At 37.0% G+C, this 25,427-nt stretch overlaps 1 protein-coding gene across 1 annotated transcript in view; it reads left to right on the top strand.

The window, feature by feature from the left end:
• The window catches only part of PRKAR2B (protein kinase cAMP-dependent type II regulatory subunit beta), a 148,327-nt gene that overhangs the window by 27,496 nt on the left and 95,404 nt on the right, over positions 1 to 25,427 (top strand). The window contains exon 2 of the mRNA XM_020984581.2: positions 16,017 to 16,052. Within this exon, the coding sequence (XP_020840240.1) occupies positions 16,017 to 16,052 (36 nt within the window). The remainder of the gene's footprint in view (positions 1 to 16,016; positions 16,053 to 25,427) is intronic.

Here is a 25,427-nt window from a genome sequence, read left to right as displayed (position 1 = left end):
TTCAAGTAATTTTTTACTTGATGCTCTAGGATTCTCTAAGTATACCGCTATATCATCTGCAAAGAGTGATAGCTTTGTTTCTTCTGTGCCTATTCTAATTCCTTCAATTTCTTTTTCTTCTCTGATTGCTACAGCTAACATTTCTAGCACAATATGCCATAACAGTGGTGATAATAGACATCCTTGTTTCACCCTTGGTCTTATTGGAAATGCTTCTAACCTATCCCCATTATAGTTAATGCTTGCTGATCGTTTTAGATTGGTGCTACCTATCATTTTAAGGAAGATACCCTTTATTCCTATGCTCTCTAATGTTTTTAATAGGAATGGGTGTTGTATTTTGTCAAATGCTTTTTCTGCATCTATTGAGATAATCATATGATTTCTTTTAGTTTTGTTGTTGATGTGGTTAATTATGCTGATAGTTTATCTAATATTGAACCACTCCTGCATTCTTGGTATAAATCCTACCTGGTCATAGTGTATTATCCTCAAGATAAGTTGTTGTAATTTCTTTGCTAATATTTTATTTAAAATTTTTGCATCTATATTCATTAGGGAGATTGGTCTGTAATTTTCTTTCTCTGTTTTGGCTCTTCCCAGTTTAGGTATCAGCACCTTATCTTATGCTTATATTTTAATGCTATTTAAATAATTAAAAACAGACTTGTTAATAAAAATAAAAATAAATTTATATAAAAATTCCTTTATAGCCCAACTTAGAAAGTAGAAAGCTTTAGAAATTAGAGAAATGACAAGTTCTTAAAAAAGTAAAACTCCATTAGCAATGCAAGAAGCTAGAGTTCTAGGGAAAACAAAACAATGAAGCAATTTCAAAGTACTTGCCAAAGCAAAGTGGAACAGTTTTCCCTCTTTATATGAAAATTTAAAAAATTAAAGGCAGAAGATTTCACAAGTTCTTGGGAAAAGATTTGTAAATGAAGGGTTAAGTATCTTTATCACTTTTGATGCATCCTACTCCCTACAAATAACCCTATTTTTTTCTATATGCTCCTGATAGGACTTTAAGACAGTATATTCCCCAGTCCTGCTCAGTGGCCCCTGGCTAAACTAAGTCTTTGAGAATAAATTCTGACTATGTTGCAAAGACAATAGGCATCAATTAAATGTATTTTTTAAAGAAAATATTACTTTGGTAATTTTTCCCCTTTATTTAAAGACTTGGACAGACCATTTTTAAGCCTAGCTTTTAATGACTAAGACCTTTCATGTGTTTCTGGCTTCTAATAGCTTCTGGGGTTTTGGTGGTGGTATTTGCCCAAAGTCTTGTTGTTATATTCCAATTTCAGTAAGTTGAATACCACTTCTTTTTGGTTTGTACCTATAATTTCTTTCATATAGGCAACTCCTAGTGAGATCTACCTTCCAACAAAGTGAATAAAGGCAATGTCTCTGCAACTTAGTTTTGTAGAGTTGTCTAGAGGAACTGAGAGGTTAAATGACTGTTCCAATGTCATTTAGCCATTATATTCAGAGACCAGACTTGACCTGGGTCTTGATGACACAAAAACTAGCTTTCCTATCCACCATACCACTCTGCCTCTTATTTAATGCATACATACATACATACCTATGTATGTATACACACATATACATATAAACACATCTCTATGTGTATGTGTATATATGTATGTATGTGCAAAATCTTTGAGTTCATGGGACAATCCCTGGGTATTTTTTATTTTTATTTGGTATATTCTTTTTTCCTCAGTTACATGTAAAAACAATTTTTAACATTCATTTTTAAAACTTTGAGTTCCAGATTCTCTCCCTTCCTCCCTCCCCACACCCCCCTATAGTTTATATATGAATAGCCATTCAAAACACTTCCATAATAGTCATGTTGTAAAAGATTAACTATATTTCCCTCTATCCTATCCTGTCCTCCCTCCCTCATTTATTCTATTCTCTCCTTTTACCCTGTCCCTCCTCAAAAGTGTTTGCTTCTGATTACCCTCTCTCCCAATCTGTCCCCCCTCTCTTATCCCTTACATCCCTATAGGGTAAAATAAATTTCTATACCCAATTGAGTATGTATGTTATTCCCCTCTTTAAGCCAATTCTGATAAGAGTAAAGTTCATTGATTCCCTCTCACTTCTCCTTTCTTCCCTTCCACTGTAAAAGCTTTTTTTGCCTGTTTTATGTGAGATAATTTATCCCATTCTGTCTCTCCCTTTCCCTTTTTCCCAATGCATTTCTCTCACCCTTTAATTTTATTTTTTAAATATCATCCCTTCATATTCAATTCACACCTGTGCCCTTTTTCTATATATGCTCCTTCTAACTACCCTAATAATGAGAAAGGTCTTATGAGTTACAAATATCACCTTTCCATGTAGGAATGTAAACAATTTAACTTTAATAAGTCCCTTATGATTTCTCTTTCCTATTTCTCTTTTCATGCTTCTCTTGAGTCTTATATTTCTATTTAGCTCTGGTCTTTTCTCAAGAACGCATTAAATTCCTCTATTTCATTGAATGTCAGTGTTTTCCCCTCTTGGATTATACCCAGTTTTGCTGTGTAGGTGATTCTTGGTTTTAATCTTAGCCCCTTTGACCTCCAGAATATCATATTCTAAGCCCTCCAATTCTTTAAAGTAGAAGCTGCTAAATGTTGTGTTATCCTGATTGTGGTTCCACAATACTTGGAATTGTTTCTTTCTGGCTATTTGCAATATTTTTTCCTTGACCTAGGAACTCTGGAATTTGACTGTAATATTCCTGAAAGTTTTCATTTTGGATCTCTTTCAGGAGGTCATTTGTGAATTCTTTCAATTTCTATTTTGCCTTCTGGTTCTAGAATATTGGGGCAGTTTTCCTTGATAATTTTTTGAAAGATGATATGTAGGCTCTTTTTTTGATCATAGCTTTCAGATAGTCCAATAATTTTAAAATTCTCTCTCCTGGATCTATTTTCCAGGTCAGTTGTTTTTCCAATGAGATATTTCACACTGTCTTTTATTTTTTTCCATTCTTTTGGTTTTGTTTTATAATTTCTTGATTTCTCATAGAGTCATTAACTTCCATTTGCTCCATTGTAATTTTTAAGGAATTATTTTCTTAAGTAACCTCCTTTTCCATTTGGCCAATTCTGCTTTTTAAGGCATTCTTTTTCTCATTGGTTTTTTTGGACCTTTGCCATTTGATCTAGTCTATTTTTTTAAGGTGTTATTTTCTTCAGTAATTTTTTCGGTCTCCTTTACCAAGCTGTTGACCTTCATTTTTCATTATTTTCTTGCATCACTCTCATTTCTCTTCCCAATTTTTCCTTGACTTCTCTCACTTGATTTTCAAAATCTTTTTTGAGCTCTTCCATGGTCTGAGACCAATTTGTATTTTTCTTGGAGGTTTTAGATGTAGAAGTTTTGACTTTGTTGTCTTCTTCTGAGTGTATGTTTTGATCTTCCTTGTCACCAAAGTAAGTTTCTATAAAGAATTTTTTTCCATCGTTTATTCATTTTCCCAGCTTATTACTTGACTTTTTAACTCTTTGTTAAGGTAGGGCTCTGTTTCCAATGTGGAGGGCAAACTGTCCCCATGCTTCAGGGGTTTTGTGCAGCTGTTTTCAGAAATACTTCTAGGGACCTGTAAGTTTTCAGTTCTTCCAAGGTGGTATGATCTAAGGAGAGGTGTTTATTCCTCTCCTGGCCTGTGCACTAGTCTGTGAATGACCACAGTCACTCTCTTCTGCCCTGGAACTGTGGCCACAAGCTCTGCTTGGCAGTACTCCTCCTCACCCTGGGACAGCCACCTAGGACTGTCACCTGGATCCAAGCATGGGCAAAGCCTCAGTACCAGCAAAGAGACCCCTGTGATCTCCTTCTGACTACCTGTTTGATCCCCTCACTGTTTATGGGCTGAGAGCTCCAGAAGCAGTCTCTGCCACTGCCAGTTGCTTCCAATTCTGTCACTCCCAAGGCCTGCTCCTGATTTGCTGGGGCCAGGGCTGAGCTGGGGCTAGGGCTGGACTGGGGTCCTCTTTCACTCAGGTCCAATAGACCTTTCCCATTGACCTTCTAAGTTATCTTTGGCATTTGTGGGCTAAGAAGTCTGGAAACCACTACTGCTGCCAGGGAAATTCAATCCCCTGAGGTGTGCTCTGAGTTTGCTGGGGCCCCATTTGGGCTGACACGGCCTGTGCTGGACTATGCTCCTCTCTCAGCTTGATGCAACAGACCTTTCCTGCCAACCTTCCAAGTTGTTTTGGGCTAGAAATTTGTTTCACTCTGTCTTTTTGTGAGTTCTGCTACTCTAGAATTTGTTTATAGAGTAATTTTTAAAAGGTATTTGAAGGGGTTTGGGGGAGATCTCAGGTGAGTCCCTGCCTTTACTCCATCATCTTGGCTTCCTCCTCCCTGGGTGTTTTCTTGATATTGTCCTTGTCTTATAAAATTTTTCATACACACCTTTGAAATTTCAGGTAAATATTGTAGAAATAACAAAAAGGTGGTTACTTAATTCAAACAAAGCAGATGCTTCTAGTGAAAACATTTATGAAGGTGGTGCCAGAAATATAAATTGGGAAAATATGGCTGAATAAAGTTGGCAAATTATTGCTATTATCTAGCATCAAATTTTTTGAGAAAAAGTAAATATATGATGTAACAAATCTATCCTAGTTTACTGTTATTAGTTATTTATTTAGTTATTAGTTAGTTATTAGCTTACTATTATTAGTATTCAGTTTTATGCAGGAGAGCCACCAACCTGTAGTTTTTCAACCCCAAAGAAATCTATGTCAGAATTTTAGCAAAAGACAAAGAATCCTTCTGTAAATTTTGTCTTCACATTTCTTTGTATGGAATCCATAGTTCTGTTCATCTTAAATCATTCTAATTGTCATTAATAACAGTACTAATGTTATAAGAAGTTGCAACTAAATGAAAGATTAAGTCACAAATACTTTCCCTTACAACTCTCTCACATGAGTGAAGACATTCATAAAGTGCACATGCAGCAGTGGTAAGGGATGGTGTTGTAATGAGTTAGTTCAACCATTCTTTTTTTGTCCTACTCTCTGTCACTGACTGCCTAATTCTCTATTCTAAGAAGTGGCGTGAAAGACTATGAAATTCTTTTTATCTTTTTGTTATTTCCCAAACCTCCAAGCAGAGACAGGATTTTGGCAAAAAATAATCTGATGTTATATCTATCTCTGTCTCTTCCCAAGAGGTGTTTCCCCCTCTGTTTCCTCCTTCCAGCTATGTTCTCAATAAGTATAATTGAACTAGTAAAGCGTGTGGTTAATACTCTTGATAAAGAAAAAGTAAACATTTAAAATAAACAAAGGTAAACAGGCTTTCCAGGAGTCTGGAGAGGAAAACGCTCTCCATGAATGAGCTTGAGGAAATCCTAGATTTATTAGATTGCTACCTTATGGTCTGTAGTGGAGAGGAGGAGAGAGTTGCAATACAGCATCTGTCCAGGATGCAGCTGGAGCCTGGCAGTCCAAAGAGCCTCACATCTCAAGCTCTAGCTCCTTTTTTTGTGGTGGTGGACTCTGCCTTCATTTTTGACCTCCACATGGCTTTTCAAAGTTGCTATTTTCTAGTTCTGTGTTTCTTCTAGCCATCTAATCAAAAGGCAGAAGCTGGGATCCTCCTGGAGTATCTTGCCTAGACTCAGCTGAACTGATTTTTAGTCACATCAAGGCATGGCCACTCATTCTTTACCCTGTGCTGTTGCTTTCTTTCTGATTCCCTCAAGGTGTTAGTTTGTACCTGATGAATGGTTACCTGGTAGGGGTTGTGTCTTTTGAGGTTCAGTAAGGGGAAACAACAGTCTCATGTCACATAGGAAGTTGGCAAAGCAAAAATTAGAACCCCTGTTGTCTGAGGCACAGTGTTGTGTTTTTTTCACTGTACCAGTTTGAGGCTGGTCTTAAGTACATGACAGACATGGTATGATGAAAGAGAAAACAATCGCCCCCACTTGAACCCACCCTGACATTGTGTATATGGGAAGAACAATTCTGTATTTGGTTACCCACATTGTGCACTCATAGGACAAAAGAGGTGAAGAATTATAGACTATATGTATGGCTAATATTCTTCCTTGTTCCTTCTGGCTTACTTTTCTTAAGCAGTAGGGAATTGCCTTTTCTCTAATGTCTATAATTTCTCAAGTTTCTCTTCCCTTAACTTTAGAGTTCAAGGGACCACTCTTTATGATTCCATTATCAAATTTTAAAATTACATGTCAGAAATTCCTTATTTTGGAGTTGATGCCTTGGTCTCAGGTTTGGGTACCCAGTCTAGATGGGTGCTTTGAAAACTTAAAAAGCTACACAAACATCAGTTGTTATTATTATATTTGTATTTTCTTTTAAAAAATGGAATAATCTGACCTGTGGGGCAATGAGTTACTTATCAGTGGAGCTTCACAGAAGGTGTTTAGGCAGGAGAGTTACATGACTACTGCGTGGACTGGAGGGGGGTGGGAGTAGGGGTGGGGGAATATTGGATGAAGTAACTTTCAAGATTCTATGAAGAATCAACATATATTAAACTAAACATTATATCACAAATAATCAGTGTTTGTTTCAATTCACAAATTCTTTTGAATTTTTATTTAGTTACTTTACAGAACCAGAAAGTGTTTATTTGCTAGAAAAAGTGGCAAATGAAATGTTAAGGGTGCTAATTATTCAACTGAGTCCAAGAAGATCATTATGTATATGTCACCTCAGCCCAAATAGAACTGTTTCCCAAAAAAGCACATTTAATTAACCTAGATTATTCAGTTCAATTTTAAAATGAGACTAAAGCACCATATATCTCAGCTCAGAGTGTTTCTTGCACTTACTAGGAATTTCTTTTCCATGTATAAGGATATGTATTCTTGTACATGCATGCATTTCTAATATGTGTGTTACAATTATGAGCTTGTTTTAAGGCCAGAGACAATATAATGGTCCTTCAGGTCCATGTGGTTTCCTCCCTCGTTGTTTAGGGCCAGTGTCCATAAACTGGAGTCTATAAACTTATTTTTTTGTTGTTAGTGGTGGTGGTGATTTGCTAGTTGTTTTTTTTTTCAAATAACTTCTACAAGAGGTCTCTCCCAGTTCTCCTTAATCTTACTGCCTTCCTTCTGGATGAGCTCCAATATACGCCTTATATATTCTACTCGTACATCTCTATTTTCATGTTCTCTCCCCTTCAAGTGTACTCCTTGAGAATAAGGGCTATCTTTTACCTTTGTATCCCCAGTGCTTAGGGTACTGCCTGATGCATAGTAGGTACTTAATAAATTATGGTTGACTGATTATATTTCAATATAATTGGTTTCCTTTATAATTTTATTACAAATTTTATTATAAAGAAATTTTATAATAATATAAATAAATTTAAAATAAATTTTATTTGTTGAATTTGAAACATTCTAAGAAGAGGGCCATAGGCTTCACCAGACTACCAAAGAGGTCTGTGACACAAATAAGGTTAAGAGCCCTTGTTTAGGGAGTTTGTTTTAAATGAAAAGTTAAGAGAACAGTCACAATTAATAGTATAGTCTCAATTAACCAATTAGAAAAATTCCTAATATTTAGCAGAGGTCTGGCTATCTACTTAAATTTGCACTTATATTTATTTCTTGTTAACCCCTGGTATCTTTGTAGTTAAGGCAAAATTCAGGTTATGTACCACATTGTAAAGAAGCAGCAGAGTATATTACAGTATCTGTTAATAGATTCAAATTTATAAGAATGAGAGCCATTCTTCAATTTATAGATAGTCTGAGAATATGAACAGGCAACTCTTAAGGGAAGAAACTTGGGCCGTCTATAACCGTATAAAAATGCTTCAAGTCACTAAATGTTAAGGAAATATAAATTAAACCAATTCTGAGGTTCACCCGTGGGTTGGCGAAGATTACAAAGAAAATGATAAATGTTGGAAAGTCCTTAGAAAAACAGGCATAGTGATGCATTGTTGATTAAACTCAATGTGTTCAGCTGTTCTGGAAAGCAGTTTGAAATTCTATACAGAAAGTTAATAAATAATGTATGCCCTTTGGTCCAGCTCACCAAATCACTACTAGGCCTTTACCCAGAAAAGATCACAGAAAGAGGAAAATGCCCTATATGTACAAAAATATCAAAACAGCCCTTTTATGGTAGCAAAAGAAGAATGGAATTGGGAAAAGCCAATTGGGAAATGGCTGAAGAAATTTCAATTACAAAAATGTAATGGAATATTGTTTTGCTGTAAGAAAGGAGGAAATAGATGATTTCAAAGAGACATAGGAAGACTTGTACAAACTGATGCAGAGTGGAGTGAGCAGAACCAGAACAAGGTAGATAATAACAAAATCACTGTAAAAACAACAGCAACAACAATAATAATGGTTAACATTGATATGGTTCTTACTATGTACCAGAATCTGTGATTATTTACAAATATTATCTCATGTGATCTTCCCAACAACCCTGTGAGGTAAAGGTTGTTATTCACATTTTACAGAAAAGGAAACTGGGGCAAATAGAGGTTAAGTGACTTGCCCAGATCACACAGCTATTAAGTGACTGAGGCTGGATTTGAGTTCATGTCTTCTTGATTCCAGCCCTGACAGTCTATCCCAGGGGTGGGGAACCTGTGACTTAGAGGCCACAGGTAGCCTTCTAGGTCCTTGGGTGTGGCCTTTTGACTGAGTCCAAGTTTTACAGAACAAATCCTTTTCTTAAGGGGATTTGTTCTGTGAAGTTTGGATTCAGTCAAAGGGCCACATGTGGCCTCAAGGCTACTGGTTCCCCAACCCTGATATCCACTATGCCATCTATTTGCCCCTTGTAGCTTTCATGCTATCCATCTCCTGAGAGTTGATGGATTCAGGGTGCAGAGTAAGACATATATATTTTTTGAACATGGACAGTGAGGGATTTGCTTTGCTTAAATATGCATATTTATTATAAGAAACACCCCCCCATTTTTAAGAACAGAAAATAAGGGAGAAAATAGATTTCTGTTAATTTTTTTAAAAAATAAAATTTAATTTTAAAAAAATTAATGAGCTTTGAGAGAGGAAGTTGGGTAAAGAGCAGACGTTTTTCTGGAATTTTCCTAAGTACTTGAAGAGGACAGTACAATTGTGGCCTGGTCTCTTGCTCTGAGATGTCTGGAGGGCAGATGGCTTTTCTCAGTCTCTCCCTTCTCTATCAGGCCTGGTCACCAATTCTTCTGTGCTGCTGATACTTTGATCAGTCCTTCCTGTCCCCACTCCTTTTTCTCTGGTGCCAAACCCTGAACTCTCACTTCAGTTCTGAGATAGCTCCTCATTTTATACAAGTGGCTTAGGGTGTGCCCAAGTCCCTCATTGTTGATGGAGGTGTCCAGGCCTTGTTCACACCTACTGAATAATTGAAATGTGTTCTGACCTGATAAATATGTCAGGGCTAAATGAGGTGAGGGTCATTTCAAACCATCTTTACACATATATGTAGCTATCAACCAACAATTTCTTTCTTTGAGGATTACGTTTGTTCTGATTGATTCATATTGTAGTGTTAAATTTTCATAGGCTACCTTAAGTTTTCCTGGGTTTGTATTTTTTCACTTGAATTTCTTTTTTACTTCTTTCTGCTAATGAGTAGCTATTTGACAACTTGAAGATGGGTACTTTGGAAAAGAAGATTTTCAGAAAACTGTAGGATAGCTGACTACACATAGAAATCTAAAACCTTGTAACCTCACAGAGTTTGAGAGCTCTCTCTTCCAGTGAAGTTCACAACTTTTCCAGGCCTCCTCATGCCCAATCCTTTTCCCATAAACCTTTCATAGGGAGTGAGTACTGGAATCTTTCCTGTGACTCTTTTAATATTAGGGGGGGCACGGAGAGGGGGAGATTACCAGAGTAACACTTGGCTGTCTGTTCTCTTGCTCACTCTGGCCACTAGTTCACATAGTGTATCAAGTACTAAATAGTTCTGTAACTGATTAGAATAGTTCACTATAGAAATGTTGTTAGAGCTGCTCCTTTTTACATTATGTGTTTTGCTCTTCTTCCACTGTTTATTTTTCTTAACGTGTTAGCTGAGTCTCATGCCAACTGCTCTGCAAACTTTCCTATCACCTGCTTCTCCTAGTTAAGTGAGGTGATCCTACTTCTAGTCTTCTGTCTTCTTTCTCTTCTTCATCCTCCTCCTCCATGGTTTATAAATGAGCTCATACTCTGTCTCTAAACTATTGTGGCACTCTGTTTCCAGCTCTTTCAATCAGGAAGCATTTATTAAAGGCCTGCTATATTTCAGGCACTGTGTTAGTTGCAGGAATATAGAGACAAAAAAAAATCAGTCTCTGCCCTCAAAAAGCTTATCCTCCTGTCATAGAAGATAGGGTATACATACATAAGTTCTATATATACAAAATTGCTTGACATGGAGATTAAAGGTTAGCTGGCTAAGGTGATTTCTGATTTCTTTTAACCAGCTGTTTGCAATGGTTGTTTTATACCAGTTAAAAGTCTCTTAAAGAAATATTAATGGTGTCTTTCCTTTTGTCCATTTCCTATTTTTCAAACTGGATAGTTTATTTTTTAAATGGTGTTGGATTTGCTCCAAGAGTTTATCGTGTTCTTTTCATTTTATACTTTTTTCTAAATTTATATTAATTTTGAAGTTGACTATAAGAAATTAATGATCAAGCTTGTTGCAAATAAATGATATCATTAGCCAATTTGTTTCCTGCCTAAGATAAAAATCAGTTTCATTTTTCAGATCACATTTGTAAATTTCCACATCTATAGCCTTTGACTCTCTTCTTAAAAAAATAAGAATATATATAGGCAGAAGGTTTCTGGCTAGCCTAGAGTAAATGGGTGAATAAATGAATGAAAAGGCATTTATTACGGGTTTACTACGTGCAAAGCACTGCTCTACGCACTGGGGCTACAGATAAAAAAGCAAGACAGCCCTTGCTTTCAAAAAGTGTATATTCTAATGGGGGCGACAATACATATAAATAAGTCAGCTGCACTGTGGCTCTTAGGATACAAAACAGATGGCAATGCATCTTCTTTAATGTCATTTCTAGTGATAAAACCATCTCCATTTCTGATGTTTGATGGTTTGACAGTGTGGAGGACTTTGGTGATGAGGATTTTCTTTTCTGGATCTTCAGTAGCTATGGCTACTGTAGCCCCTGCAGAAACAGTTGCCAAGTCTTATCTCAGCAAGAGCAACTTAGATGCTGGTTGTGGGGGATGGGCTGGAAGCAGGACTGTTATCTGAAGAAGTGCTGCTATTCCTGGGATGCTTGGGCTTGCATGCTTGCTCATCAGTAGCAGTTGGGTAGCAATTGCTATTGGTTATGGCAAGGAAGGTAGGTCCCTTTTCCACAAGGAATTCTCTACTCAGTGAAGGCTATAGGGCTGGGGCTGAGAGTGGGGCCTGTGACAGAAACAGGGCTGGCAGTCCATTTCCAGGATTGTTGTTCTCAGGGTCCTACCCTATATCTATTGGAGTCTTCAAGGAAATGGTAGTTGAAGTGATGGCAGTGCTTGGGTTGCCAGGCACCAGCTGCCTCCTTCCTTTCCCTCAGGGTGCTTCAGCAAGGCTGGCTTTCCTTCCCCGTTGATGGCGATTGGTTATGAGACTTGACCTGTTTCATTTCTTAACTCTGAACCACATTTCCCAACACACTTTGATCTAACATTGATTCTTAAAAATTTGATAGTAAAATGTCTAAAATCTTTCCTATTATTCAAGCTGGTTGAGTAGTAGTAAAGCTCCCAAAGTCACCTTAATACTATGCTAGGCGCTAGGTATACAAAGACAAAAATGAAAGCAGTTCTTTTCCTCAAAAAACTTATATTCTTGGATTATGTGAAGAAAATTCATATGAAATAAGCCTAGAAAAGTAGTTTGAAACCAGATTGTAGAATGCCCTAAATGCCAGGCTAGAACCTTAGGATCTAGAGACTAGATTAATTTTCAGACTTTCATTCTGGCTTTAGTCAAATCTTAGAACTTTTTTTGGGGGGGGGCAGTCGGTTGGCAATGGGGTTAAGTGACTTGCCCAGGGACACACAGCTAGTAAGTGTCAAATGTCTGAGGTCAGATTTGAACTCAGGTCCTCTTGACTCCAGGCCCGGTGCTCTATCCACTGAGCCACCTAGCTGCCCCAGAACTTTTTTATTATCACCTCTAAAATAAAGTGCTATGTAAGCAATAAGATAATATAATAAATTATTTACCAAGCATTTTGAGCTTCCTAGAAAAGGGCAACATTTTACACTTAAATAATTTACTAGCAGAAGTGGAAGGGAATAAGCATTTCTTAAGCACCTGTATGTGCCAGGCATAAGTGTTACCTCATTTGATCCTCACCACAACCCTGTGAAGTAGTTGCTATTTTATCCTCATTTTACAGATGAGGAAACTGAGGCTGACAGGTTAAGTGACTTGCCAACTGTTATACAGCTAGGAAGTATCTGAGGTAGGATTTGAACTCAGATCTTCTTGACTCCAGACCCAACACCCTATCGACTGTGCCACCTACCTGCCAGAAAAGGTAAGATGGCAAGGAGTCAGCCTTCCATGGGCAAGCATATTTTCTAGCTGTCACATGCTTTTAGTTGCTCTTGCCACCAGTTTAAGAGAGATAAATTCTATCTTCTGCCCACCCTCTCTTGCTGGAGGCCCAAGGTAAAGAAAATATTAGATGTGACCCCAAAAGAAACTGAGCTGTTTCTACTCAGTTCCTCTTAGAGCCCACATAATGCTCGACTGCTCAGCTCCTAAAGCATTCATTAGTCATTTTTGACACAACTCCGCAGTCACTGAGCCCAGGGAACCAATCAGGAGTTGCTGTATTGGTCATGTCCCTTAGGAAGACAGCCTTGAATACCTAACATATATAAATGAAGAATGAGTGGAATGCATAAGCAAAAAGCCTAGGATCTGGGTGTGGTAAATAAGCCTAAAGGTCAAGAACTGTTCCCAATCAGCAATTCTTTAATATCTTCATTTTTCTTCAGAAGAGGTGAACTATAAACCTAATATGCTTATTCATTCATTCATTCATTCACATCTGACAATATTAGCCCATAGCTGAGTTAGCATTCTATCACTTTTCTCATTTAATATAGTAGAGACTGCAGTGCTAGGATTCAAAACTGGTAGCTTCATTATTGTCGATGAAGTAAACAGATTAGAAACTTAGCCAAATTTGCTCCATTTTTCTCTGTCATCTTTCTGCCAGTTTAATCTATGAATTATCTTAAGATGATGTCATTGATCTGGCTGTTGCTCTTCCTATTTTATGTTGTGATAGTGATAGAGCTTGGCAGTCTTCTGACATCCATCTCTCATAGGCTTTTACAAGTGAGTTTATGTTCTAAACCAGTGTTCCAATGGCAGTTCCATTTCTCTAGTTGGCAACATTAAGAATTTTCTGCCTAAGGTAGTTTCTGGGCTTGGCAGTTAAACTTTTTCAGGAAATGCTGAAAGTCAAGGTCAACATCTTCACCTTTTTCCATTGACCATTTTTCAGCATCATTTGGGTGGGTCAGATTAAGGCTCTTGCTTTCAGTGTTACCTTCTTGTTTTTAGCTGTTCTTTTCATTTGGTGTTAACATTGATTTTGCTTTAACTAATCAATGATCTGATTGAACTGCTATGACTCCCAAAAGAATATAGCTTCCTGTCTATTAAGATAACATCAGCTTGTTTTTGTGATGTTTGGTATGCTTTCTGACTTGATTCTGGAAGAAAATATTCGTGATAAATAGTTACATGACTTCTTAGACCTCCACAAGTCTTTAACTTCTTTCATTTCTCAAACCTGAACAATATTTTCAACTTCCTCAATTATTTTTCCCTTTTGTTATGAACTTATTTTCTGCTGGGGGGGTAGAGGAAAGCAACATGTACACAGCTATGTAAATGCAAACTATATTCCAGTTTTCCAATACATTTCTGACCTCATCTATGTGACTATTGCCTCCAGTGACACAGATATCAGCCCATTCATGCCTGATACTGTGTACCACTCGTTAATGTCCTCTCATAAGTTTGCAAAAGGCCACCCAACTGCTGGAGATTTTCCTCACATTTTTTTTGACATTTCTATGATGCTGTCTACTTGTAATGCTTCACCAGACCATCGCTCCTGAAGAATTTTTCTTTATTCACATCTTTTATACAGTTTGTTCTTTATCATCCCATGTTTGTCATATGTCACAGAATGCTGTCGCCCAGCCAGGGTCTCTCTGTTGCTCTTTGGGTAATCCTTAACTTCACTTCTTTGGAGGCTGTAGTTTTCCATGACTTATGGCCCTACAACATCACAGGGAAAGCACTGATTTTTAAAAAATACGGACTTTTATTTCATTGGAAGCTTGAGGTCATTAAAAGAATTGCAGTCTCCCAAATGATCCAGCACAACTCCTATTCAATTCTGGACCCAGTTCATTGTTCATTTACGTTTGTCTGAGGTTTGAAATGGGAGTTTATTTCAAATCCTAGCATTTCTTTTGCAAATAAACATTTAATTATCTTGGACTGAGTTGGAAGAGGGATCCTGGGGATTATCTAGGCCATTTCTTCCTTTTCCAGAGGAAACAGTGGCCCAGAGAGATGAAGATAAATTGACTTGTCCAAAGTCACACAAGCAATAAGTAGCAGAGCTGGCCTTTGTACCAAGGGTCTCTGATGACTCAAAGTCCAATGCTTTCACTTCTACACCACATATTTGACTTGGCTTCTCCATTTGGGAATATTTTTGTATTTGTGACGTAGTGCTTTATAAGTGGCTCTAAGGAATTTAATGTGCTTGAAGGTTTTCAGTCTCTTTAAGATGAGGAATATGTATTCTTCATCTTTAATTTTCCTCCTTTCCACCCACCCATGACTGCTTGTAATATGCTACACACATAATAAATACTTAGTAGATTTCTTCTTCACTGAGTGAAATGTTCAATTATTCAATAAATATTTATTGTACATCTCATGTATGCCAAATGTTCTTCTAGGTTCTGGGGGAAATGTAAAATTTAGATAAAAGACATGTTCCCTACCCTCCTGGAAGTTGTAGTCTTATGCACAAATAGGACATAAACATAGGAAATTATAAAGTAAAATGTTACATGAGGAGTGAATTAGATAGTTGCAAAACACAGTGCTGTGTGAGGTATGCAGGAAGATTGTCACTGGGATCATGGAAAGCTTTTCTATATAGGAAATGAATATTGAGTTAGGCATTAAAGAATGAGTAGGATTTAAAGAGATGATAGATTTAGAGCTGCAAGCAACATTAGCGGTCAACTAATCCACCATTTCTCCCCTGCCCTTCTTACAGATGAACAAACTGAGAACCAGAGAGGTTAGGAAATTAGTCCAAGATCCTCTGTGGCTGAGCTGGGATTTGAACCTAGGTCCTAAGTACAAATCCTACACATGATAATCTCTCCATTCCCACTGCCATGTGGTTGTTCAGGCCCTTTCCACTCTCTTGAACTATGCTAACATTTCCTTAGCTAGACTCCTCACCTTTGCCTGGCTCTTTCCTTCAGTTTTACATGAAGTTAATGTACAAGTCTAATCAAATCACTTTTCTGCTCAAACCTCCCACTACTTACCAGATAAAGTTTGGACTTCTTATCTTGGCATTCAGAATTTTACATAATCTGGCTTCTACGTATATTTCCAACCTAATCTTACATACTTTATCTTCTAGCTAAGATGGTCCTAGAATGTTCTTCTCACAAAGAGGAGGGAAGATATGAATGAACATTGATGTGTGTGTATGTGTGTATATGTATATGTATATTATACATATATGTGCATGTGTATATATATGTATACACATATATATATATATCTTTTGGTACTTTACCTACAACAAAAATTGGTCAAACTCTGTGGTTTTGATATTTAAGTAATAGGAATTTTAATTTCCTTTGTCAACAGAATTGAAGAACATAGTTTTAACATTTGGTTTGTGTATTTTTATGTTTTACATAAAATTATCTAATCACAAATTCATTATTTTTTTTCTTATAGCTCCAGTGATAAACCGATTTACTAGACGTGCATCAGGTAAGTTTACTATCTTTGTGCTTATAGTGGATTGCATGATGATAATGTATTAATAGTATTGCTTATAATTTGTATCTTTTTAAATTCATATTTCCAAGCAATTAATTTTCAGATAAGTATAACTGTACCTAATTTATTTAAAATCATCAAGGAATGAAGTGTGAATTTTTCAGATAATGAAAGTTCACCCTCTCAAGATCCAGAATTTTTAAAATAATTTTGAACAAGAAAAATTATTTCTAAGACTGTTAAAAAAAACCCCAACAAATTTTGGTATGTTGAAGGGGGAAATTTCAAATTGGTTTTCTTTTTGCCTGTACTATAAAAAGAATAATTAAGTTCTGGGAGGCCTACTTTGTTTCCATTTGTACCATAATGTTTGATACATTAAAATTTCTAAATTTGCTGATAGCTGTTGGTTAAACTTGTGCTTATGGAGTTGACTAGGACTGTATGGAACAAAATGTGTCTTTTAAGAAAATGTGCCTGGTTATGGTGGAACTTTTGTTCTCTTTAAATTTTTATAATCTTGATAGTTATTTTTTTCATCATAACAGTTGGAAACAAAATGACAGAATGTCTTTTGTCAGACTGGTAGGCTATTTCTGATATCTGATGTCAAACAAGTATCAACTATATGTCAAATTGAAGGGCTAGAAAGTTGTCATAATTATAAGTATGTAGGGGTATGTGTGCGTGTGTGTAGATAAAAAAAGAAATCACTGAAAACTGGCCCTAAGGCCACCTGACTATAAAATAGGCAAATAATATACTAGTTTGATTGTCGGGGTTCCCAGACTAAGTAGTTTCCATTTCCATTAATGATTGTATTAACATGAGAACTAAGATCTAATGTGCATTAAAATATTTCACTTCTGGACAAGTTTGATTAGTAACAGCCATGAACTATATTTAGCATCGATTGGTAGGTCAGAAGCTCCAAAATAAAGGCTTGGTTTGACTTACTTCTTTGTTAGTCTGTGGGAAGCAAAGCTTTGTTCATTAGATCTCAGGAGAACTTAGCTGTGACTACAATGATGATGAAAGGTAATGGAAAAAAGCAAAAAAGAAACAGCAATATTGAACATTTTCAGTTCTGCATTGGTAGTATAAGAGAAGCAAAACTAGGGGATAGCATTAGGAAATTAGCTGTACTTAGAGAAAGCAACATTAGGCTAATAAAATTATGTGGTAATACATAGATCTTCTAGGTAAGAATAATTGCTATTATTTAGGTAATATGAGATACCAAAACCTAATTGGTTATTATATTTCTGATCTAGTTTTCTTTTTTCCCACTTAATAGTATTTTATTTTTTCAAATTACATGTGAAGATAGTTATTCAACTTTTATTCACTTTTATAAGATTTTGAATTCCAAATTTTTTTCTCCCTCCCTTCCCCCCTCCCTCCTCAAAACGGCATGCAATCTGATGTGGGCTATATATGTACAATCTTATTAGACATATTAGTTTTCTTTCAAGCATAGTAAATAAAATTGTGAGAATCTATGTGTAGTATAGTAGATAAAGTGAAATCAGAAAGGCTTGGGTTTTACATCTTGCCTCTGATACTAGCTTTGACCATTATCAAGTCATTTAAGCTCTAAGAACATCAGACAACTCTAAGACTATATAAGGGTTGCAATCTTCATAGCTGGTGAGAGTTCCCACACTGATTAACTCAAAGATCATCTTCATATATAAAACTGTAAACAATCATCATTGGAAGAAAGAGTGAGACTAATGTAGTATCTAGATTTACAGTCTGTTTTGACTATTTTACCTTTTTAAAGATGTCCATTAAATAAAACTGTGATGCTTAAAAAGTTCAAGAGACATAATTTCTGTGTGATTTAATAATTTTATTAATAAGGCTAGCATGTTTATTAATAAAAAGAGGTCAGTGGCACTCTGGAATACCGAAGACCCCTCAAAGGCAGTAGAGTCACAGTTTATGTGCTTGGAAGAGCCAATGTTCCTGATGGTCGCAATCAATTCTGGTTGCTTAACAATTAATGCAAAAATGAATACTATAATGAGATGAAGTCTCATTCTAATGAGGGTCTTGAGGTGCATGACTTGAGGATCACTCAAGACTTGGTCAAAGAGACTTATCAATTTCCATATCATCTGTCTGACAGAAGGGAGAATCCACATTTTCTGACCTATCTGAATAAACACAATGAGCAGGAATACATCCATTAGCCTAAACTTAGAATTTCTTTTACTGTCTGATTAGATCTTAGCCTGAGTAAGTCTTTGCCCAAGATTTCCCACACTGGTTGAATTCTGGATGAGGAAGAAGAAAAAGGGAAAAACCTTGGTCCTGATTCAATAATTAGTTATTAATACAAGAGAGAAATAATCATTTCTCTCAATAATTTAATCGTAAGGCTAGAAGGGATCTTCTAGTTTGTGGACAAGATCAGGCATGCTTAAGGTGCGATGTACATAGACATAATATCTCTTTACATCTAACCTATCTTCTTCTCTCAATCCCCAAATGGAAATCTAGACTATTTTAAATACCTACAGAGGAGGAGTTTCTATAACCTCCTTTGTGACCCCAGTTCACCACCTAACAACCTGGTGTATAAGAAGAGATTGAAACTGAACTTCCATTTTAACTGTCTTAGGAAGATTCTGAAGACTGCCTGGCAAGATAAGATACCAGACACTGAGGTCCTTTCTCAAGTTAACTGCCAACCATTCAAACTGTACTGCAGAGAGTGCGACTCCAATGAGCTGGCCGCATTGTTCAGATGCCAAAAGTACGTGTGCCTAAAAGGCTGTTTTTATAAAGAACTCTCACAAAACAAGCTCTCACGTGGAGATCAGTAGAAGTGATACGAGGACACTCTCAAGGTCTTTCTGAAGAACTTTAGAATCAATTGCATGTTATGGGGAGTCACTGGCAAAGGATCACTCATCATGGATTATCCACATCAAAGAAGGCATTGTGCTCTATGAAGTAGGCAGAATTGTGGTAGTTCAAAAGAAATGTGAGATTTGCAGATTTAGAGGTCTTCATATGGACTATTTGTACCCGACCCATGGTGTAGCCTTCAGAGCTTGTATTGGTCTGATCAGCCACAGTCAGACACGTGGTACCTCGACCCCAGCATAGCGTTCTCATTTGGGTCCTCTTTGAGAACAAAGGACAAGAACCAACCATATATGGTACTTTGGGAAGTAATTCATTTTGGCCTGGGATTTGAATGGATCCAAACCAGTTGGAGGGTTTCTTACTACATTGTCACCTGTCTTGGGCTTTAATTTCCTCTTAATACTTTTTCTATCTTTTCTAGCTTGGAAGTCATTTCCTTTAAATGAATAAGATGGAAGCAAATCAGGTGCTGTATTGTTTTGATTTCTCTCATCTTTTAACATGTTACCATCTTCTCCTAGCCTAAGTCCTAACTCATTGTTTTTTAGTGTCACTACCCTGACAATTTTTTAAAACTCATTTTTTATTGTTCTTAGCCTTTTTGTAAGTCTTAAATCACTGGGGCTTTAGTATGCCTTATGGTATTCTAGCCCACTCCTTTGGTGTTTATCTTAAATTATATAGCCCTCCCTTCAGCTTTTGAATATTCCCTTTTAAATTCACCACACATCAGAGGATTCTCAGTTTAGGATACACTGCCTCCTTTAGCATTTTCTTTTCTTTGGAATTACCTACAGCTTAAATTCAGAATTTTATTTTTGTGCCTCTTGACCTTCTGTATAGTAGGGGTTCTTAACACAAGGTCTGTGAGTTTTAAAAAACATTTTGATGGCTGTATTTAAATATAATTGGTTTCCTTTGTAATCATATGAATTTTATTTTATGCATTTGAAAACACTCTGAGAAGGGGTCCATAGACTTCAGCAGGCTGCCAAAGGGGCCCATGTTACAAAAAAAAAGTTAAGAACTCCTTCTCTATAACCACATTCCCTTTTAAAATATCTTGGAGTCTAACTTATCTTGCCTCTGAGTTTGCTCATTTTTTAAATCATTTTTCTTCAAAACTAGGCTACTTTTCTGACTGTGCCCCACTGCTTATTTCCTCTGCTATTTAAAACTAAGATTGTATTGTCCCTGTTGCTTCCATATCACCAGCTTCCCATTGATCAGAATTAAAAGTCTAGAGTAACAGACACCCTAATTGCTTCCTCTTAATTTCTGACATGAAATTATTAGGATAGAAATTATAAGGATGTGTCATATGATCTGCTTTTAGCAGAAGTCGATTTCTAATTGCTGTCTCCATAGTTGGTGGTTCCTCTTCTATCTTGACTCTTGTCAGTTCTGTGATTTGCCTCAGAAAAGCATTATCTATATCTTCTATCAGGCCAGAAAATCTGCCCACAACAATACCATTTCTCTTTCTTTTCCCTTTTATCTTCATCCAAATGCTTTCTATTTTGTTTCCATTATGATGTATATAATCTTGAAATTCAGAGCAGTAATTCAGCATTTTGTTAGCTGACAAATGTCTCATCATAGCAATAGAAGTAAAGGTGGAATTTTGATTTGTTAATTTGCTAATTATTTTTCTTATATGGAAATTAGGCCTTCTAAAAACTTTAGTCATATATATAGTTAATTTATAAGCATTTATTAAGTGCCTATTGCATGCCAGGGACTGAACAATAAAAAAGACAAATATGAAACAGTTCCTGCACTCAAGCAGCTTACACTCTATTAGGAGAGAAAACACCATGTATAAGTACATACAGAATAAATACAAGGTAGGAAGGAGAGGATTAGAGAGAAAGAGAGAATTAGCAGTTGGTGGGTTTAGGAAAGGCTTCCGGTAGATAAACGACAGTCTTGAAGGAAGTAAGGTAATCCACAAATTGGAGGTGAATAGGTTGTTCTTGTGTAGAGCCATGTGATGGGCACTGAGAGAGAAGTAAAGCTTGTATAAAATGAGGTCCCTGCCCTCCTGATACCTGTACTCTAATAGAGGAATAAGATACAAACAGAGAAAACTGTCATGCATGATATAATAACATAAGTCTGTTAGAGAGCTCAAAACAAAGGGCTGTGCAGGGTCCAAGGTCAAAAATGCTTCTTTGTCTTGGGAGTTCATGACAACTTTGTGGAGGGGGTGGCATTTGAGTTTGGCTCTAAAGGATGGGTAGGAATTTGTTCTTGTTGTTGTTGTTTGTCCTTCATTCTCGAAGAGGACCATGACATCAGGGAAATGATGCCATGACTTGCAAGTGAATTGGATTTAAGTGAGGGAGGGCTGTGCAAAGTCACCAGCCTCACTTTCTCCTCCAGAGCCATCTGGGTCCAGTGGCGAGTCAGGACGACTGGAGATGGCACCCAGAAAGGAAGGAATTTAGCAGGCAAAGAGAGGGAGTGCATTCCAACACTAGCAAATATCATGAGTCAAGTCAGGAAAACTGCTAAGCAAGGATAGGGAGTAGGCAGGTTTCTCTGGAGTGAAGGGTAGGTGCAATACAGTAACAGAAGGAATTCTACAGAGATAACATGGTGACAAACTGTGAAAAGCTTTGAATGCCAAACAAGGAAATTTGAGCTTTATTTGGTATGCAGTCAGGAATCACTAAGGATTTTGTTTTGAACACAGGAGTGACATGACTACATCTATGCACAAGGAAGAGTAATTTAGCAGTGGTATCAAGGACAGCTTGGTGGCAGAGAAAGGAATTGGGAAGATCTGTTATCAGGCTATTACAATAGTCCAGGTGAATAATATGCTATAGTAGAATGATGATAATGGGAGTGAAGGGGAAAAGATGTGAAAATTTTTATAAAGCTAATTTCAGTAGAAGTTGGTGACAACTTGGATGTGAGAGGTTAGAGAGAGGAAGGGGAAAAAAATCAAGGTTTCAAACATGAGAGACTGAGAAAATAGTAATCCTCCTGATAAATAATGAAGTCAAACTAATGAGAAAGCTTAGTGGTAAATGTAATAATTTAACTTCAGAAATGCTGAACTTGAGTTGGAGGTGAGCTCTCCAGATGAGGGTGGGCTGTGGGCTGTTGGAAATGCAGATCTGAAACTGAAGAGAGACCAGTTCTAGGGATAGAGACGGGAATCATCTACATTGAAGTGGTAGTTGATGCCATGAGAATGAATGAGAATGCCAAAGGAATGTACATAAAGAAAGAAGTGATTTAGTATAGAACTTTGTAGAATATCTGTCTTCAAGGAGCAGGAAGATCAGGAAGGAGAGGAGAATAGTAAAAGAAGAAGGAGAATCTTGAAAATATGGTGTCTCCGAAGCCAAAGAACTGGTCAGTAGCAAAAGTTGCTATAGAGAGGTAGAGGATGTTGGCTAAGAAAAAGGTTATTGGATTTGGCAATTGGGAATTCAGTGGTGAGCATAAAGTGGTGAAGATGCAGGCCAAACTGCAATGGGTTGAGGAAATAGTGATGGGGAAATAGAGTCACTTTTTCCTTAAAGTTGAACTATGAAAGAAAAGGAAGAGAAGGGAGATGAAAGGGGGAAGGGGTACAAGGTCAAAGGAAGGTTTGTTTTGAGGGGTTTTTTGAGAGTATTGTATCTTCTCAGTGAAGTAGAAGACTGTTATCTGCCATGACTGGGAAGGAGGTAGTTAGAAGCCATTATTGTGGAAAGTGAAATGAGTCAATAAGAGTAGAGAAGGTTGTCAAGTAGCAATGAACATCCTTCCATGGTTATGTATCAGGGAAGAGTCATATTTCCCTGGGGAATTTATAGAGAGGCAGGACAGGTTTTCACCAGTGTTGGCCAATAGGTAGAAGAGGTAGTGCTCCAACATAATTGCACTTTTAGGAGAGGAGGAGAAGGAGAGCCCCTTCTTAGGCCCAAACTTTCTTAGGCTGTAATGGAAAGTAGGAAACAGCCTCTATAAGATTCCAAAGGGCGGCTCTGGCCAGTTTTGTGGCCATGGAAATAGAATTGCAAATTTTTGACTAAAATGAGAACAATTGATTGGCAGGAGGAAACTTTGAAAAGGGGCAAACATTCTTTAGTTCCTTAGTTGGTAGAGGACCATGATTAAACCGTAAGAAACTTCATATGTTGTGTAATGTTGATCTTTATCCTGCTGCTGATCCTGATTAGATCTTTTAATTCTGATGGGGCAGATAGGTGGCGCAGTGGATAGAGTGCTATTTTTCATGAGTTCAAATCTGGCCTCAGACATTTACTAGCTGTGTGACTCTGGGCAGGTCATTTAACCCCATTTGTCTCAGTTTCCTCAAATCTGTAACATGAGTTGAAGAAGGGAATGGCAAACCACTCCAGTATCTTTGCCAGGAAAATCCCAAATGGGGTCACAAAGGATTGGACATGAGTGATAAATGACCGAAACAACAAAAGTCATAAATGAAAAGAGGTAAGGTGACTAGGTAGTAAGTAGTAGAACAGGGATTTGAACTCTGATTCACTGACTCTTAATCCCATGCTCCCTTACTGTTCAATGATGGGTTCTCAAAAAAAGACCTTGTCATTCATGAAACCAGTTCCCTACAGATCCATAAATTCTTCACATTCAATACCACTAGCTCCTTGTGATTGGTTCCTAGTGGTTCTCAGGACTTCCTGACTGACCCCACATCATTTCTACATCCCTTGGTAGTTGAAGCAGATCTTGTTGCATTCCCCACGGTGTCCCAAGGGTGCTTCAGACCACTCCACACATTTTGCTATTGACCATGGGGTAGCCATTCTGATTCTGTTCTTCCTTGGAAATACTGTGACATCAGGAAGTCTGCCAAAGCCAATGCCCTGACTCTCTGTTGCATTCATGATTGGGCAGTCAAGCTAGTCCCAGCAGTCCTGCTCCCTGCAGATCCAATCTATTTATCTTAGGCTTGAGACATGAGCACTGTGGGAATTGATGGACGCTAACATTAAATGTGAGTTCATTTGGCCTACTAATTAATGCACATCCTGCCCTGGGACACTAGTGCTGCTCATTAAAAGGAAAAAAAACAGTGGCCTACCACTGTGCCACAAGTGATTGACTAATAAGCAGAGCTTGACTTTCTTCCTTTTGGTTTGCAAAGGAGATTTTTTTTTAAAGAGGAATCCTATCAAAAATATTATTTTGTAAATTTGTTATCCATAGCTCTTTTTTAATAAATGTAGTCATTTACCTTTCTCCATCAGAGTGTGAATTTGAAGACTTTGTATTAATTTAGAGCCCTCTGTTTTTTTTAAATCCTCCAAATCTATGTTTCATTAGGAAATTTTTGTTATAAGATGAATTTACTTCATATTTTGTTATCTTTAAAAAAAATGGAATTTATCTAATTCCTCAAACACTCTTTAAAGTATTTTTGCATAAAAAAGCTAGTATGTTGTACTTTACCTACATAGTATCATGCAATTTTGCAACAACCTTCCTTTTAATAGACTTTCTTATGAGTGATAAAGCATTTATTAAGTGCTTATTGTGTGTCAGGCACTGTACCAAATTCTAAGGATACTAATACAAGCAAATATGACAGTCCCTGCCTTCAAAGAGCTTACATTCTAATGGGGAAGATAACATAAAAGCGAGCTAGAAAGTAGGGAGGAGACTGGTCCAGGCAACATAAATTAAAAGCTCAGCTATTAGAACCTAGGCTGGTTCCAGGAGTAGAATTGATAGTTCCAGTGATTGATTATTCCTGTAACTACTTGAAGAACTCTATCTATACTCCCTCACATATTTGTCAGTACAGATAACGTCTGTGAAGCATGCATTATTTCCAGATTGCACAAAGGGCTAGTACTCATAAAGTTGCATTTTATCCTGACATCATTTGAGCTCAGTTAGTGCCAGATCTCTCAGATATAGATCTGCTGCAGTATATTATTTTCATTTAAAATCTGCCAGCTATATTGAAATTTTCTCATTATATTGCATTGCCACCAATTGGTTTTTCTTTTTTTAAATTAATTTATTTTAAATTATCAACAATCACTTCCATAAGCTTTTTAGTTTTAAATTTTTCTCCTCCTCCCTTCCCACCTCCCTCCCCAAGACAACGTGCAATCTGATATAGGCTATACATATACATTCCTATTAAACATATTTTCACATTAGTGATGTTGTAAGAATTAGAACCAATAGGAGGAACCACCAGAAAGAGGAAACAAAACATAACAGAAGAAAAAAAATAGCAAATAGTATGCTTCCATCTGCATTCAAACTCCATAGTTCTTTCTTCTTCGTGGATAGCATTTTCCATCATGAGGCCTTTGGAGATGTTTTAGATCCTTATATTGCTGAGAAGGGTTAGTTTATCAATATTAGTCATCGCACAACATGACTGTTATTGTGTACATCATTCTCCTGGTTCTGCTCACTTCACTCAGCATCAGACCATACAAGACTTTCCAGGTTTTGTGAAGTCAGCCTGTTCATCATTTCTTATAG

Source organism: Phascolarctos cinereus, unplaced genomic scaffold (assembly GCF_003287225.1).
Source record: "Phascolarctos cinereus isolate Bilbo 61053 unplaced genomic scaffold, phaCin_HiC Scaffold_1;HRSCAF=81, whole genome shotgun sequence".
Classification (NCBI taxonomy): domain Eukaryota; kingdom Metazoa; phylum Chordata; class Mammalia; order Diprotodontia; family Phascolarctidae; genus Phascolarctos; species Phascolarctos cinereus.
Note: the sequence above shows the minus strand (reverse complement) of the source record. Positions and strands in the feature narration are given on the sequence as shown.